We start from the raw sequence: 16,080 nt of genomic DNA on the forward strand, positions 1-16,080 counted from the left end.
CTACATGCTGTGGCACTTCCTTTTCTTATCTCCTTTAACATTGATACACTGGAGCAATTTCAAGAAAGGTAAGGGTATAATAGTACTGAGCCATGACACACCGCGGCCGCTAGTTTTTTCCTCATGCAAACACCAGAAAAAAGAAGACCCTCACCCACAGCAGACATTTGGACTCGTCACAGCATGAAAAGCTCCCCTGTAATGAATGTGATTAACAATGGCAAAATTTCTTTTAGTGCCCCAGAAAATCTTAACAATGAACCATCGTTCAAAACAGCCAGAGCATCCGAAAGTGAAATGCACCTCTGGATTTTACTGCCATGACCTTTTAGAAAAAGTCGATTTTTTTAAATTTTATAACCCTTTCTTTCCCCCTTTTTCATTTCTATGAATTACTATCAATGCACAAAAACTCCACCAAATTGCAAGTTTCCATGGTAGCCTGGAGTGGACAAACCAAACAAATCTGCCTTTTCACATTTTATTTAGGTATCCATCGCAGTTTCGCCATCAGACTTGTTACTAGAGTATGAAACCAGGGACATTCAACTGGTTGTGATCAGCAATGTTATTAAAATGAACCCACTGCAGCACTGACTCATCTAAAATCATTTTAGACCCGAATTCGGAGTTGATCCAGGAAACTCATCGGGGGAACTAAGACATTGGCAAACTGCTCATTTGATAGGAAACCAAACAGCCTTTCCATGAAGAATGAGGAGAGGGAGACGGAAATGTGGTCCCAGAGAAACCGCAGCTTTAATAATTAAAGCAAGGCTGAAATCTTTATGAACGCTCCCCATTTCAAGGAGGCATAAGAGATGCAGAGATGGTAAAACACTTGAGATGAAGTCAAGATCGTGTCCTTAATTAAACGACTTGTAACAAATGCAGATCTAAGGACGCACTGGCAATGTATCTGCTCAAGAAAGGTCCAGGTTTAGAGGGCATCTAAAGATTAATCACTGAGATTTGGACATTCTTTACTCATATCAGCACAAATCCCAGTGAAAATAAGATCATTTCTAAGCATCTTATCGGTCAATGAATCATTTAGTCTGCTAAATTGCTGTAACAGATGATATAACAACAGAATTTTGTTTAGTAGAAGAAAGTAACAAAATACCATGGGTGTAAACTCAATAAATCTATTCAGAGACTTGGCATTTAACCAGCTGCTGTCTCATGACGTGAAGGAAGAAATTAACTTCTGATCCACGGACACAAAAGTCAGGGAGGCATTTATGGGACATGAGCCAACACACAGAGGATGAATCCATCTGAATTTCAAGCGAAGGATTAAAGAAAAGCAACTGCCTAATAATTACAGGGACTCATTACTTAAACTTGAAGGCTCTTTGAAATGGTCTCTGATGAACATTTTTCCTTTAACACAACTAAAAATGTAATGTTCCTCTTAATGGAGTAGTTAGATGTCATCTTTATTGAATTGGAAGTTAGAGCAACGTGCTGATATTGATAAAACATAAGACAGAATGACGATTATAATTTTAATGACTGCTTCAGAAAATAAGAAATTAGAAGTAGAAAAACATTATGGACTCACTCGGTCACATTTAGTACTTTGTTGCTACTCTCATGGCTTTCATGACAGCTTCGGTTCTTTGAGGACTTCACTAATTAGGTTAAACTTTCATGTGAAGCAGTCCATGGATCAGCTCTGCAGGTAGGAGCCCTGTTATGGAGGCTAATGGAGCCTGTTTGCTGGCCATGTGTGGAAAACTCTCTTTGCTCTGTGGTGAGATGCATCGTCATCCTGAAAACTACCCCAGCGTCGCCAAAACACTGAGAAACATGTCCAAAGTTTCAGTGTCCACCTGCACACTTACTGTAGAGGTAATGGCCTCTCCTGGCCCTTCAGCTGACATCAACCCCATATCATCAATGGTTGTGGAAATGTGCTCGTTTTCTTCAGACAGCCGTGGATTCCTGTTTCAGCCCTTGGTCTACCTGTATGTCTCCCTTATGCGACCTTCCTATTTTGTTTGTACGTACTTCCAAATTTTGGACACCGCTGACATCGTTTACCGCAATTAACCTCCGGGGGAAGATTCATAATAATTTCCATTGTTTTAAATAACAACTCTCTCGTTGTGGGCAAGTTGTCTGTTTCTTTAGTTTTCTACAACATAAAGCAGATGAATGAACATCCTTCAAGAGTGGTGATTCCACGTGTTTTACCAGAAATCAAACAATACAGTAACTTTTACCAGGTCTGAGGGAGAAAATAACTGCCTATGACACGGAGGGTGAAGTGGACTTATTCTACCTAAAATCCCCAAACACTTTCTTTATTTATACATTATCATAAACATTAACATGTGGAAGAAGTAAGAGTTGCATAAACTATTCCTCAAAGCAGGATTATATTGTAAATGGGTATCAAAGTTAGTACTTACCTCTAATTATCTAATGTATATCGTTTGTGATGACGCCCTTAGAACCCATTTCATGGACACTTTATATGGGGGTGTCATTTTATTGAAGGCGTTTAGTTTTGTTGACTTCCTGTTTCCACTCACCATCATTGAGGTCCTGCAGCAGGTTTTCCTGACCAGAGAAGTCCAGCTTGACTTTGAAGCTGACAGTCAGTGTCACAGCCTGGCCGGGCTTTAGAGGCAGGTGTCGCAAAGCTTCCTCCAGCTCCCAGCTCAGAAATTCCCCAAACACTTTCTCTGTGTCCACAAAAAGGGGAGAGAGAAGCAAATGAATATTCCTGGTGGAGAAAAGACAGCAATACCTGCCAAAATAACAGAATCTAAGAAGAATTAAGCAGAAATTTGTCTTTTTAAGAGGCTGATACTGTTTGTTGCAGGAGGAACGGCAGGGGGAGGGGTTGAACAACACAAAGAATGCTGGTGTTACTGTCATGTTTCTTGAGCCCGTCACTAGACTCAATGTTGTAATTTATGATTCCCAGCCCTTCTTCCGCAGACGAATGACTCAGCTGCATCCACTTCAGCCCGAAGCACCAAATGAATGATACATCACCTAAATAAAGAATGCGCTCTGTCAGTGCAGGTGAGCCACTCCTGATCTTAAGGGCTGCAGGAACAACAAGCAGGCGGATTTTTACACTATCGCAGCAGAGCAGCGGGGGGGGGGGGACAAGAACAACGGTTTTCACATCCCTGCTTCATTCATAAGCAAAGCCCATAAAATCCTCTAAGAGGACGCGAATGTAGGCAGCATTAAATAAAGATTCAGTGAATAACCCTCTGCTTTAAATATTCATAAACTCAAAGCTCAGAGAGAGCAGCCAGTGTGGCAGTGGGGGGTGATTTAAAAGTCATCAGAATTATGAAAAAAAGACAAACCATTTATTTGAATGTGCAACATAAGGACATAATTCAACAGGTAGACAGCCAGGATTGTGGGTGACGCTGCTATTATTGCAGCATATAAATAGACGCCAGGAGACATGGCTGTTATCTTCCTCTTCAAAGTACAAAAGAAGTCAAGTCAGCTGCACCTCCGAGCAAAAATAAAATATCTCCATTTCCAAAAACTGTTTCTGCGGAAAAGAAAAGGAAAAAAAGGCACGTCCCATTCCACATTATGTGAAAAAGTAATTCGTGAACTAAATGGAAATCGACAAGTTCAGCTGCAGACATTCATTTATATAAAAGGCACAAATATTGACTAAAACAAGCCAAACCGTGGAGAGAACATTCAGTTCTCACTTCATCCCAGCTGAAACTAATTCAGTCACCTCCAAACTCCCGAGATATTCAGCACACCATAATGTAGAGTTCGTGTCGAAGGAGTCTCAGAGGAAACATACTGAGGGGGTTCTTCTAATCGTTTGGCCATCACCTCGATGATGTCATCAACAGAAGAACGGCCTCCTGATACAATCTGCTGAAACCTCCAGAATGTTCCTCAGATCCTCTTCAAGCTAAGAAGGCTGAAATCCTTATGTTTCTATGCAAATATGTTGATATTTGAGATGCATCACTTTCCATTTTTGGAAATCCTTAGAGGACAAAGGGATGTTTTAGCTAAATTCTGTTTCAATCTTCCATCAGCCTATGCGCTTTCACGGGGAAGACAGACAAAGGTCCACAAAAATGGTCATCTTTTAGTTTCAGAAATCACCAACTAGGAAATGTTAAAGTTTTTGTTTTTTTGCAACACATTAGACAGCTCTGGTGTTGTACAGTTCGATGTTCTGCAGACTCCTGTCCAGAATCCACATCTCCTCCAGAGGTCAGATCTCATGGTGCATTGGAAACCATGTCACCAGGAAACAATGAAATTGTATCTTTAAAGTTCAAATCTGGAACTGATTTGCATCGGTTCGCATCAGGGAACAATGGTGCCCATCAACTGTGATGAAGTGAGAGGAGAAAGGGCTGCTTGTTGCAGCAAAATCACAAGAGCGATATTAATCCATTATTTCCCTTCTCTTTGCGCCATGCTGTGTTCTATCCTTTTGACACATTTCGTGTCATTGTGCCGAACAGCGTATCAAATGATCTGGTGATTTATGTTAAGCATCAAGGCTTTTAGAATATACATGTTTTTCTGAGAAATAGACTGCCTGCCTCATATTAAAAGATGTCTGTGTCCGCGCTGTGGCAGAAAGAATAATGTCTTGTTTGCTTTGCCACACTTTTCTTCCTGCCGAGGTTCATCTCATCCTTTAGTCCTTCAGCTCCCTTGGAGAATGCGGCCGGCTACATAGGGCCCGCTCGACTGTGGCCTGTCAAAAGCCCCTACATGGTTATGATGACTAAGTAAGCAGGGTGACCTGAGGAGGCAAGTCCTGTCACTTCGGCGCTTTGGAAAGCTACAGCCACTGTCAGCACCGCAGTGCTGATTTGCCAAGTGATCAGACATGCAGACAAGCCACGACGGTGCAGTGTGCGGTCGCTGAGGTGAGGTGAGGAGAGGCTGAAAGGTATGATGTGGACACGACTGCAGGCCAAAGAGGTGGAAAAGACGGACAATAGCTCAATCAGCAGTAACCACCAAACAGCTGACACGCGATGAATGCTTAAAACAACACGCTCGCACGGACACAACGTGCCGGTGCCAGAGCTCTGCCCCTGCACCAGGTTTAATGTAATCAGGCCAAGTCCCCGCAGCGCTGTTGTAGAACGGAAATGAAACTGGAGAAAGCAAATAAGGGGCTTTTGGCCGTTTTCTTTCACTGATAGGGGAAAAGCAGGTATCAGTATTGATATGCAAAAGCTCCACACTGAGGAGGATTTATCAGCATCAACACTAATGGAATTATGAGTGCCGACTGGAGGTTCTCACAGCGTCAAAGCTTAGAACCAACCATGCGGCATGCGTGAGGCAATGAAGAACCTGATTTGATGGGAAGAGGACGCAGAATGGGGTCAACCCCAAAAGAGAAAGAGCAATTAAATAGCCACAGACTTCAGTAAATGTGCATGTCTCAGTTAAACCAGATCTGCTCAACTCAGCAGATTTTAAACCAAACTGTCTGCGTAACCAGAGATTAAAACTTTTTTTTTCTTTTCTTTCTGGAGTTTAACTTTTGGAAGAGTTGCAATAACATTTCAGTGTCTGCTATTAATCAGCAGGACAGTTTCTCAGGAAAAGCAGAAGCTTCAGTCTCACATCAGCATGGTGATGTATTTCCCTGCGCTTTTAATAGCATTTCCTCACGGGAGGAAAACTTCTTTTGTCTTTTATTTCATTTTAAAAAGGCAAAGAAAAAAACTCTCACTCAGAGTTCTCATTGGTGAAAGTAAAAAAAAATTTTTTTTAAAAAAAAAGGTGTGAAAAAAGACAAAAGACCAGCATTCAAAATGTAGAAAATGTGTGCCTTTTAGCAGCAAACCTACGCATGCTGACTCAGCATTAAACGACACGCTCTCTTGTTTTCTGAAGCTGGAAAATGACATAAATAAAACACTAGTTTCAAGTTCCTGTTCCGAGGCCAAAATTGTAAAGTTGGAGCTGCATTCAGGTTGTTACCACCTTTGAAAATAACAACATGAAGCGGAGGATTCTTCATGGTAAGAACAAAGAGCTGCTGAGACACCAGTTAAACCTGCACTCGTGCAAAAATGGCCTTTTAATTCAAATGCAGTAAGTTCCTCGTGATCCGGTGTTCTCTGAAGGCTAAAATCCACGGTTACAGCAACAAACAAGCATAAAGGAAAGAAGCTGGAGGATCAACTGCTCTGCAACACAATTAGCGCACCAGGCTGTTATCCTGCAGCTCACCAGCCTGTTCTTCCTCTGAGGAAACCAGAGTGCTCTGGCTGAACCGTTACTTTCTAACACTGGAAAGCTTCAACGAGAGAGAGAGCAACAAGCTAAACATGACTAAACCTTTTAACAGCAGCCTTTTTTTTTAATGCTAAATAGAGGCAGGAAAACTCCAGCTGCAGTATTATATATGTGCAGTGTGTGGAGGCAAGTTCCTCCCAAAGCATCCACCTCTACGGGAAACTTGGAACAAATGCCTACAAATATCGATTATTTCAAAGGCATTTCATCTGTCAGGAGCTGCAGTGTCTCAAAAGACAATCAGTCTCCGACAAAGCTCCGTTACAAACAGTTCACATGTGATCAGCGTGACGGACACAGTAAATCTAACAGAGCGGCTACGTGTCCAAACAGTTCAAAAGCAACCATTCTGACAAAATCTCAATCTCAATAAGCCAAAAGGGCCCAGAAAACTACATGAACAAACCTCAATTGGGATTCAATTTATTACAATTATTTCTTTCTATAAATACAACACACACAAAACAGGGGGGCCTCATTTAAACACAAGAGGTGGCCGGTCAGATCATTTTGTGTTGGTGAACAAAGACTGCAGGGTTAGAGGAGCCGCCTCATCTGCACTGAGAAAAAGTCAAAACAACAAGCATGGAAAGGAGTCAGACTGTCCTGCTAATTGAGAACTTTTGAGAGCAAAAAAAAACAGGACATATGTGTTCAATTTGTATGGAGATTTTATGCCACCAGATAGTTCTCACTGTTCCCATCTGTTCAAACTGCGCAGCAGCCGGCAAACTCTTCATGTTTGTAGCACTGGATAAAAGCTCTGAAAGAGGTTTTGAACAACATGCACCACCACAGGCGGCCTTTAGCAACAAAATGAAAGCGCGGCCTTCAAAAGTGTTTATTTGCTTATAGCGGTTCTCTCATTGTGCTGTAATGATACCTGCTGAGAGAGCACGCGCCGGGACACGCCGGCCGTTGAAAAGGAGAGGATCCTGATTGTCAATCAAGATGTAATCGGGATTCTCTCCCAGTCCCGCTTCTCTTCTCCCTTTTCTCTGCTTCCTCTCCTGCTCGGACACTCAAACATCACACAACAGGAGAGCAATTTGGAACGCCGACACTCAGATCGTATGGAGAGCTAAAACTGCCACAATCAGGAAAAAAAAAGCCAAAAACATGAATGGCTCATTTGTGGGATGAAGCGACAAATACATAAAGGGATGTAAAGAGGAAATAGATAGGGTTAGAGTGACTAATCATTAGATTAGTATTAAAATTAATCAGAAAAATAATTATTTTGGAAAGTAAATAAATAGGGATATTAGCACACAGTTAACTGAATAAAGCTGGAAATGAAAGCAGAAATATCACTCCATTCCACATTCTACTCACTAAGCATAGCATAAAATGATTAGCTTTCTTTTATTAGCATCTTCATTTGGTCATTTCTGTATCTCTTACTGACTGTGGCAGTTTCAGTCCTCCATAATCATGAAGATTACTGGCAACTGAAAAAGAAAAGATATGATGTACACCATTAAAATACATCATATTAAGCTGATCTATAGTTGACACTTGGGGTTGTATCAAATTCATACTTAAGTACGTGTTACACGATATCAAAGAAGCTAAATGAGCAGGAAGCGTTTTCTTGTAATTCATGAGTTTAAGTGGGTGTTTTTTTTTTTTTTTTTTTAAATGTTTTTGTACAAACAGGAGCTTGTGAGCAGAAAATTGGTTTTCTTTGTCACTATTCACCATTTTCGAAGGAAAAGCTGGCAAGAAAAATCCCAAAGTAGGAACACTGGCAGTGTCCCCTGTTTACACGGCAACTAGTTCAAAAACTAATCTGTGTTGGACAAGAGGTCTGTCCAAGGCGGACCCTGCCTCTGCCCACTGGCTGCGGCATGCAACCCTGAATAGGAGGAAGCTGGTACGGAAGATGAAGGAATAGATGAAATCAAAAAATATAAATCTTACTTTGTTTAAACGAGGACCAGAAACCAAAACTGAAAAATAAAAAACAATCGTTCAAATAGTAATATCTATCCTTCCAGCATCTTGTTCTCTGACCACGGGGACCAATTACTGTCAAATGGTGAACTAAGAGGGCTTGAAAAGTATCATATTTAGAAGTAAATTTCCAGAACTGAGGTTTCAAAGAAAAAAAATTGCTTCTTTTAACCGCGTTACTGTGAAAAAGAAATATCTGCTGTCAACAAAGTGAGGCTTAGGGAAAAGAAAAGGAGAGTCATGCTCAGAGGAAAACAGAGAACTGAGGAATACGTTATGTCCTGAAAAAGACGATTAGTATTTGAAAAGGGGGGCAACTGGATCGGACGAATAACGTTGAAATACAACTGTGAAGTTGTGGTGGAAGAGGCATCTCCTTGACCAATGAATTCTGCTACAAAAAAAAAAAAAAATCCTTTTTTTTTTCTTCTTATATTTGACATTTTGCCCCCTGAGATCATTAAGAATGCCATGTGAGAGAAATGCAAATGCACAAGTTTTGCATCATCGGATCATTTTAATGAAACGCCCAGAGTTTCTGAACAAAAGAAGCAAAAAAAAGCAGTCCCCACCCCCCAGCGAGATGTAACCTTCAGTTCTTTTTGTTTGTTCATCTAGCTGAGAGAGAACACCATGTTTGCAACATCTAACAACAGTTACATCTTCAAAAGAGCTCTTGTTAACTTGAGAGACTACTGCGTTGGAGGCTGGCCAGCAGCTAGCAGGGTATGTGACGAGCACAGAGGTTCTAGGAGGTAGACGGGCGTCAGATGAATGTCTAAATTCCAGACTGTTTTAATTAGAGTCTGGTACTATTTACCATTGACAGGCCAATTCCTATCCACCATAAATGGGCCTCTGTGCAGAGTTCCCCCAAGTCACAAGAGTGGTACAAAGCTTTTCCCCCACAACACTACCCAAGAATCACAAATTCTACTTAAGTGTGGGTCCCCAAAGGTTTTTACTAATAGCGCTTTGTGACAGAGGTGCATAAAAAGCGAAGACAGTATATAACCAGCCCCTAAAATACTGACAAAAGCCGCCTGCTAAGATTAGGTCTATGGGTGTTAAGCATTGGACGGAGGAGACACGCAGCTGTCATCAGAGACCATTGGGGCCTTTTTAACAATGTCAGATTAATTCCACAAATTCGGATTTCCTGTTTCTTCTCATTCAAAAAAGTTGATCCTGATTTTTCTGCATTACTAATGTTGATCTGAGGATGCATAATGTTATTGTCTGTGTTTCTTTGGAGATGCAAGACTGGTCGCTAAGTGAAGATAGTGATACAAATCTTGATCTGCAATTGGAAAAGAAAAGAAAATTTAAATAATAAGACCAGTAACTTGCAGCAGGAAGTTATGACCACTGAACTGACCAATGGTAAGCACTGAAGACAACTCCTCATTGGATCTTCTATTGTCTTGGCTGTGCATTAGCATCAATAGGCTAACAGATGACATCTCTAAGTTGAATTTTGTTATATCTCTTTTGTCAGTTTATTTTACAAGGAAATCCTCTTGAGATCAAAGATGAATTTTGCGAGAGCTCTATAAGCAATCGGTTTCCAGTTAATGGGAGCAGCCATAGACTGCAGTAGCAGCCAAGTCAACAGTAGGTGGCAGTAACATACCCCACAATCTGCTCCCAATGGAAAAGAGCGTGAGCATATTCAGCAGCTAATCCAGTTAGCGTGGGCATGCTAATAACCAAAGCAGTAGATGATTTAGTAGGTTTCAAACCTTGGCATAGTTGCTAGGCAAGAACGCTATGGCCAGCATCTCCATATCCAGAGAGTCACGTGATTAGAGATACTAGAGTCAATCTTTCCATCTTAAAGCACAGCTTAGAAAAAAAAAAGATGGCCCAAAGAGTAGCTTAGTTAGATGCACGAGTTACAGGAGGCTGAATGAGTATTCGCCTTCCAGTGCCAGCTTATCCCCAGCTTCAACAGGAATACAGCCTCCTGCTACAAGCAAAGGGCCTCTGTCAACTGCTCATGGTCTTTATTTGGACCCTTTTCCTGTACCATAGTGTCGGAGTGAAATGACATTATAATTAGGAATATGCTTCAAAGTGACACAAGATCTAAACTGTTGCTGCACTGTGCTTTCCTGCTGCCTCCTCTCTTTGTCGTGAGACAAAAGGAAGAGAAAAGAAAGAGCTGCAGTTCTGCTGTGAGGCTCCACCTTTCAACAACTGCCCCACTCGGTGCTTTAGAGGGAGCAGAGTTGGAGGAGGAGAGGGTCTCACTCCTCAGTGTGCCAGGGGCAAAGATGGGCTTATTTACTTTGTTTGGTAAGATGAAATTAACTGTATATCATTACTGATGCAAGAAGCAATTCCATTCCAAATTAACTTATCCAAGTAATCTTGCAATTGGTAATCTTCAAAAGAAGAATACAAAATATAGCTGTAGTTTTTTTTCCTGTGTGCAGCATTTGCAAACAGATTTGGAGCAATCTGAGTTTCCCAACAGCTAATTTAAATCACTGTGGACAAAGTATGCAACCTCAACACTACAGTAAATAAGTCAAATTACTATACATCTACAGGTGAACTACAGTGACAGAAGAAAAATAAGAATAATGACAATAACAATAAAGATGTCACTGTTTAAACAGTTTTAAGATTAAGATTAAAATATCACAGCTAAGAACACATTCAGTTTCCACTCCTGTGCTCAACCAGACGCGACGACACCTACAGCTTCACATATGCTCACTTTGTGCCATCTACAGACATGAGAAGCGATAGCTGCCAAAATGCTAAATCTTCTGGGGGAAATACCAGCAAAACTTTGTGTGGACCTTTTACAAAAATGCAACTTCTACTTTTTCTTATTTAGGGAAAAACAAAGACAAAGCAAGGGGGAGGCAGAGATGGAGTTGGGATGAGAGGGACTGCGGAGATGTGAGCAGGTGCTGAACAAAGAGATGGAACACAAGCTGAAAAGCCACAAAGACATGAAAGATGTAGGAGCAAAGACAATGGGGTGGTGGCCTCTGCAGCACCGTGGGCACAGGGAGGAGGAGCACAATATGCGTGTGGTGAAGTAAATCAAAGGCACAATGCACATTGTTTTAATTCCAGACATGTTTCATCCAAATATTGTCAATCTTATTCTCTTTGCTCTAATGCTTAGAAACAACTCCCACTTAAGTTTGGCATTAACATCTTCAATCATCTATTAAAGATGAGCAAAGGGAGAAAGTATAGACTATGATAACCCTGTTCGGGGAGCTGACCTTTGGTGGTAACAATCTTGGAGGTGAGCTCCAGAGATTCGATGTCTTCGGTCCCAATGTTTTCCAAGGTGATGGTGAGCTGCTGCGTCTCCCCGTTAAAAAGCTGGAGGGACACCGAGCTGGACAGCTCTTCTTTGGACATGGGTTGTGCCGTGTGGGCCGATCTGCAAAGGTGTGAGGAGAGAAACCCACACAATAAACCGGAATGCCGTTCCCCGCATTTTGGTCAACGAGAAAAAAGAGAAGTGTAAAAAGTGATCGCGTTGGTTGCAGGAAAAGCTGACACCAGAGCAAGCGTGACAAGGGCCAAACGACTGGGGCGTAACCTCACTGAAACAGCTCCCGCTCAGCTTCCAGTTCCTGCCAACGGCGCCACAACAGGCAGACAACAGGGTGCTGGAGGATTTGCTACAGCAAGTCTGATCTGTGGCAGCTCCAAACCACATCTTACAGGACTTCATGATTCTGATGGTGCCAGACACTGCAGTGACGCTGGAGCTCATCAGTGGAAGTGCTTTTGAAATGTTCTTAGGAATCAAATCCTTACCTTTTTCAACCACATGTCTCGAATTTGAGGCCACATCTAAGTGACTGAAGCTTAGTACCTGCAGCTGATACTCACAGACTTTTGATACAACCATGGGGGGGGGGCTTGTATGATGTCCAACTCCAATGTGATTGGTGGTGATATGCCTCCTTTCAGCTGGTTACTTCAGGGCTGACTAACAGTTTACTGGCCGTTTGACTTCCAGCCAAATTATCTGGGTGTGTATTTGGTTTTTAATCCGGGCCCACTATACTTGTGGGGTCCTACGGGGTTTATGGGGCCCAAATGGTTGGCTCCCACATGTTTAAAAGGGAATTTTGACGGTCAGAACTCGGTTTAATGGTTAGAAAAGGAGTCAAGGTAAGGTTTAGAGTACAAAGTTAGGGTTAGGTGAAGGGGCTGGGGCATGTATCATGCCAATGGTGGATGGAGGGGCAAGGAGGATTCACAACGTAGCAGTTAGAATAAATTCAAATGCTTTAGTTTGTTTCACAAATTTGACTAAGAAAAATACAAAGTTGTAACTTTCTAAACATTTCTAACCCAATGAACCGGAACAAATTCATTCTAAAATGAAACCAGAAATATACGGTATAAGCCGGAAACGTGGATGAAGATACGGGAATTTGGGAAAGCGAAGCTTGGGTGCTGCAGCTTTGTGAAGGCAAGAAGTCAATGAGGCAGCTCGTGGAACCTCTTAATGCTTTGAAGTCTCCCTGTGGACGTTGTGAAAACACCCCAGAGAGCTGATATAATATTTTGTATTCTATTTACTTTGTCTGTTTGCTACAGTGCTCTTCTAGCACCAGAGAATAAAGAGATTTTCCACATCAAAAGCTGCTGAAGTGCTGTACTCACAGGCATGACCTAAATAGTGGATTTTGCAGCAGCTCTGCTCTCTGAGTGATTTACAAAACTCCAGCTGGGTGGTTTACTTGCCATTTCCTGGTAGTAAATTAACTCTCTCATGTTGTTTGCTCATTTTACTGCATTGAAAATTCCACCTCACAGGATGGTCATGGAAACAAATTCACCTGCACCGCGGATGTTTAACCTGGCAGAGACAGCCAGCTGAAACACTCTGCATTACCTTTTACAGCCTGCAGCCCTGGAACTTTTCCTTTCATTTATACTGGCCTGCCCCACAGTTCATCATATCAAAGCAGCCAGAAGCACACATCAGTTAATATCTTGTTACTTATATGGAAAGCACAAAGTAGCATGTAGTCAGTGTATTTTCATATTTTTCGGCTTTAAGCATCAACCCTGGGTGCACTTTGACAGTTTTAGGACCAAACAGCAGAGTGTTCTTTCCTAAAATCAGCCATTTGGCCTGAACTCAGTTGAGCTCGACTATTACCTTCTGCAGACCACAATAAAGCCAAATGTCCATCAGAATACTCTAATAGAAAGTGCATTAAATAGCAATAACGGCATCCTGGCACAGCCAGTGTACAGGTCAGTTTTTGTGGTGGTTTTCTGTTCATCTTACAGTCACAGCTTTATGTTTCACTGTACCGCTCACGGCTGTATTGTCAATTAATTCCCATCCAGTGTTATTTTGTCAGTTAATTCCCATCCAGTGTTATATTGTCAGTTAATTCCCATCCAGTGTTATTTTGTCAGTTAATTCCCATCCAGTGTTATTTTCTGACCCACTGAGAGCTCTGATATCACAAGCACAGGCACAACGGCCCATGATGAGCGCAATAAATGCCTTCCATAACTATACGCTGGCATTTCTGGGGCAACTGCAGAGGGCTTGCTGAGACCACCCGTCCCCTGTCTCCTACCCACCGTTAAAAAGTTTAAGCTTCTACTCTGAAGGGTGATCAACTAGGCAGGGAATAAAAATCTGAAGAATGATAGTAGAAGCTTTTTTACTTTTAGATTTAAAATTTTCGACATAAATTCTGTAGAAGCTTCTAATTTATACAGAAATTAGAACTACACTAGTTGGGGTGTTTCTCCAGTGCTCAGGTTGTATCAACTTCCAAGCAAACATATCTTAATATCTGCAGCCTTGTCTGCAGCCGCTGTTTCCCACAAAGGTTAGTTTCAGTGAACCCTCTCTGCGGCGCAGACAACCGTTTCCAATCAATGAGCGGTGCTTCTGAACAGCGCTGCAGACAGAATTTAGAAACACCGTTTGAAGCAGTTTCTAAAACTGCCAGCTGGTGATGTTAAGACCGACCGCATGTTTAAAAAAGGCGCCGCAAAGCTGCTTCTAAAAAAGTTATTGAAATCGTCGCCTTATGTGGCATATTGTGTACAGATGCAACTGGCACCATGAAGTCATTAAACAGCAGGAAAGTTAGAGGAACACACAGTTCATGTTCTCAAACAGCTGCTTTGACTTCAGATCTTCAGATGCTAGAATAGATTTAAACATTTAAACATAGAGGTTTGTTCATCTTCTCCCCCCCCACAACATCTAGCAGGGGTTGCATCTGGCGGCACCGTACAAATGTCTCTAACCGTGGTAATGATGTGCTGAGCTGGAGACGAGGCAGAGAGGGAATGACTTCCACTAAACAGCCACTGGTCTTCACACCAGGGAGATCTTCCAGCAGGCAATCACTTGTGACACCAAACACTGATGTGTGATAACCTGCAATCAAATGGACAACTGTCAAGCAACAATGCTTGGACTAACGAGGGGAATAAAACAATTTTTAAAACACAGACATGAGTAAACAGTGTATACAACAGAAAAACAGCTCATCTGCGAAGCATCCGAGTAAAGGCTGCACTGACCGTTCACAGTGATGTTGCCAGCGGTGCGAGGGAGTCCAACCAGAGTGACGGGGTACAGGCCAGACTCAGCGGGCAGGGACAGCGCAGCAGGCAGAGACTCAAACTCCACTCCAGAAGTCAGCAGACCCTGAACGCAGCACAGCAGGAATAACAATCAATGTATAGTGCAGATGTACAACCAAATGAAGCTTTTATTAAATACTGAAGTGGCAACACCACTGGGAAGGAATCCAATCCCCCTGAGAGCAAAACTTCAACAAAAGTAATCACATTTGTCAACTTTTAAGACTTTGTGCATTCCTTTGTAACGTGGTTCTCCTTTGTTTAATGGAAAAGAAGAGTGAAGTGCAACAGTGAGATTCTCTAAAACCATTTCATGTGATCCATCATCTTTGTCTGCCCGTAACGTCCTGAGGACAAAATCTCTGACAGTGTGGGCACAGGCAATTCTTTACAGTGAAAAAGCACCGTGTGCCTGAGAGGCGGCTGAAAATAAGTCTCACAGATCAGAGTTACCAGGAAGGTTGCAAAATATCCATTAATGATTTTCAGCAGGCAGAATGTGTTTTACTGCATTAAGCATGTCAAGCCTTCTCTTGTCCCATTCTTTCAAACAAGTCTTAGTCGGTGCAACAAGAAGGGGACCTCGTTGACACGTTTTTCCTTTCAAAATCTTTCTGTCAGGAGCAGGTTAGTGCTGCAGGCAGGCCAGTCCAGAACCCAGACCCGATTCTTCCTCAGCCATGTCTTTGATATGCGTGCAGAATGTGGTTTTACGTCGGCTGAGGGTCCATCCCAGATGCCCAGAGAAACTGGCAAATCAGCCACATTATCAGCACATCATGGCATCAGTAGTGTTGGTTTAGGACTATCACAAGAGTATAATTTAATATTGACACTGCACTGCAGGGCGGCTTAAAATAAAGGACACGATTAACATTGGGATAGCTATGGTCTACCCAGGCCCATTACTGTGAATAATCCTATTTTAATGCAACAACCCAAACCTGACAATTATCCACGAGCGAAGTGATCTGAAATCATGGAAAAAATATTTATTTTCGTGCCTATTTTTCATTTTGTTGAACAAAGCATTACACTGACCATGACGGTTGTTGATGCAGTGAGGGACCACAGGTGTCCAGCTGAGGCCTGCAGCCTTTACACAACAAAGCTACTCCAGACTCCTTGAATGGTTTAATGGCATTCTCCACAATTCAATGATTTTCTTATGAATTTGTCGACAAAATAGAGATCTTCAGTCTTTGCTCCCCGTAGACT

At 42.1% G+C, this 16,080-nt stretch overlaps 1 protein-coding gene across 2 annotated transcripts in view; it reads right to left on the minus strand.

Moving 5' to 3' along the window:
* trappc9 (trafficking protein particle complex subunit 9) overlaps window positions 1-16,080 on the minus strand; it is a 193,172-nt gene that overhangs the window by 138,242 nt on the left and 38,850 nt on the right. For both annotated transcript variants that reach the window (XM_072369878.1, XM_072369877.1), the window contains 4 exons: window positions 14,800-14,926; window positions 14,521-14,653; window positions 11,496-11,659; window positions 2,544-2,696 (listed from right to left, as the gene is read on the minus strand). In XM_072369878.1, coding sequence (XP_072225979.1) covers window positions 2,544-2,696; window positions 11,496-11,659; window positions 14,521-14,653; window positions 14,800-14,926 — 577 coding nt within the window. The remainder of the gene's footprint in view (window positions 1-2,543; window positions 2,697-11,495; window positions 11,660-14,520; window positions 14,654-14,799; window positions 14,927-16,080) is intronic.

Source organism: Leuresthes tenuis, unplaced genomic scaffold, assembly GCF_036924035.1.
Source record: "Leuresthes tenuis unplaced genomic scaffold, fLeuTen1.0.hap1 SCAF_18, whole genome shotgun sequence".
NCBI lineage: Eukaryota > Metazoa > Chordata > Actinopteri > Atheriniformes > Atherinopsidae > Leuresthes > Leuresthes tenuis.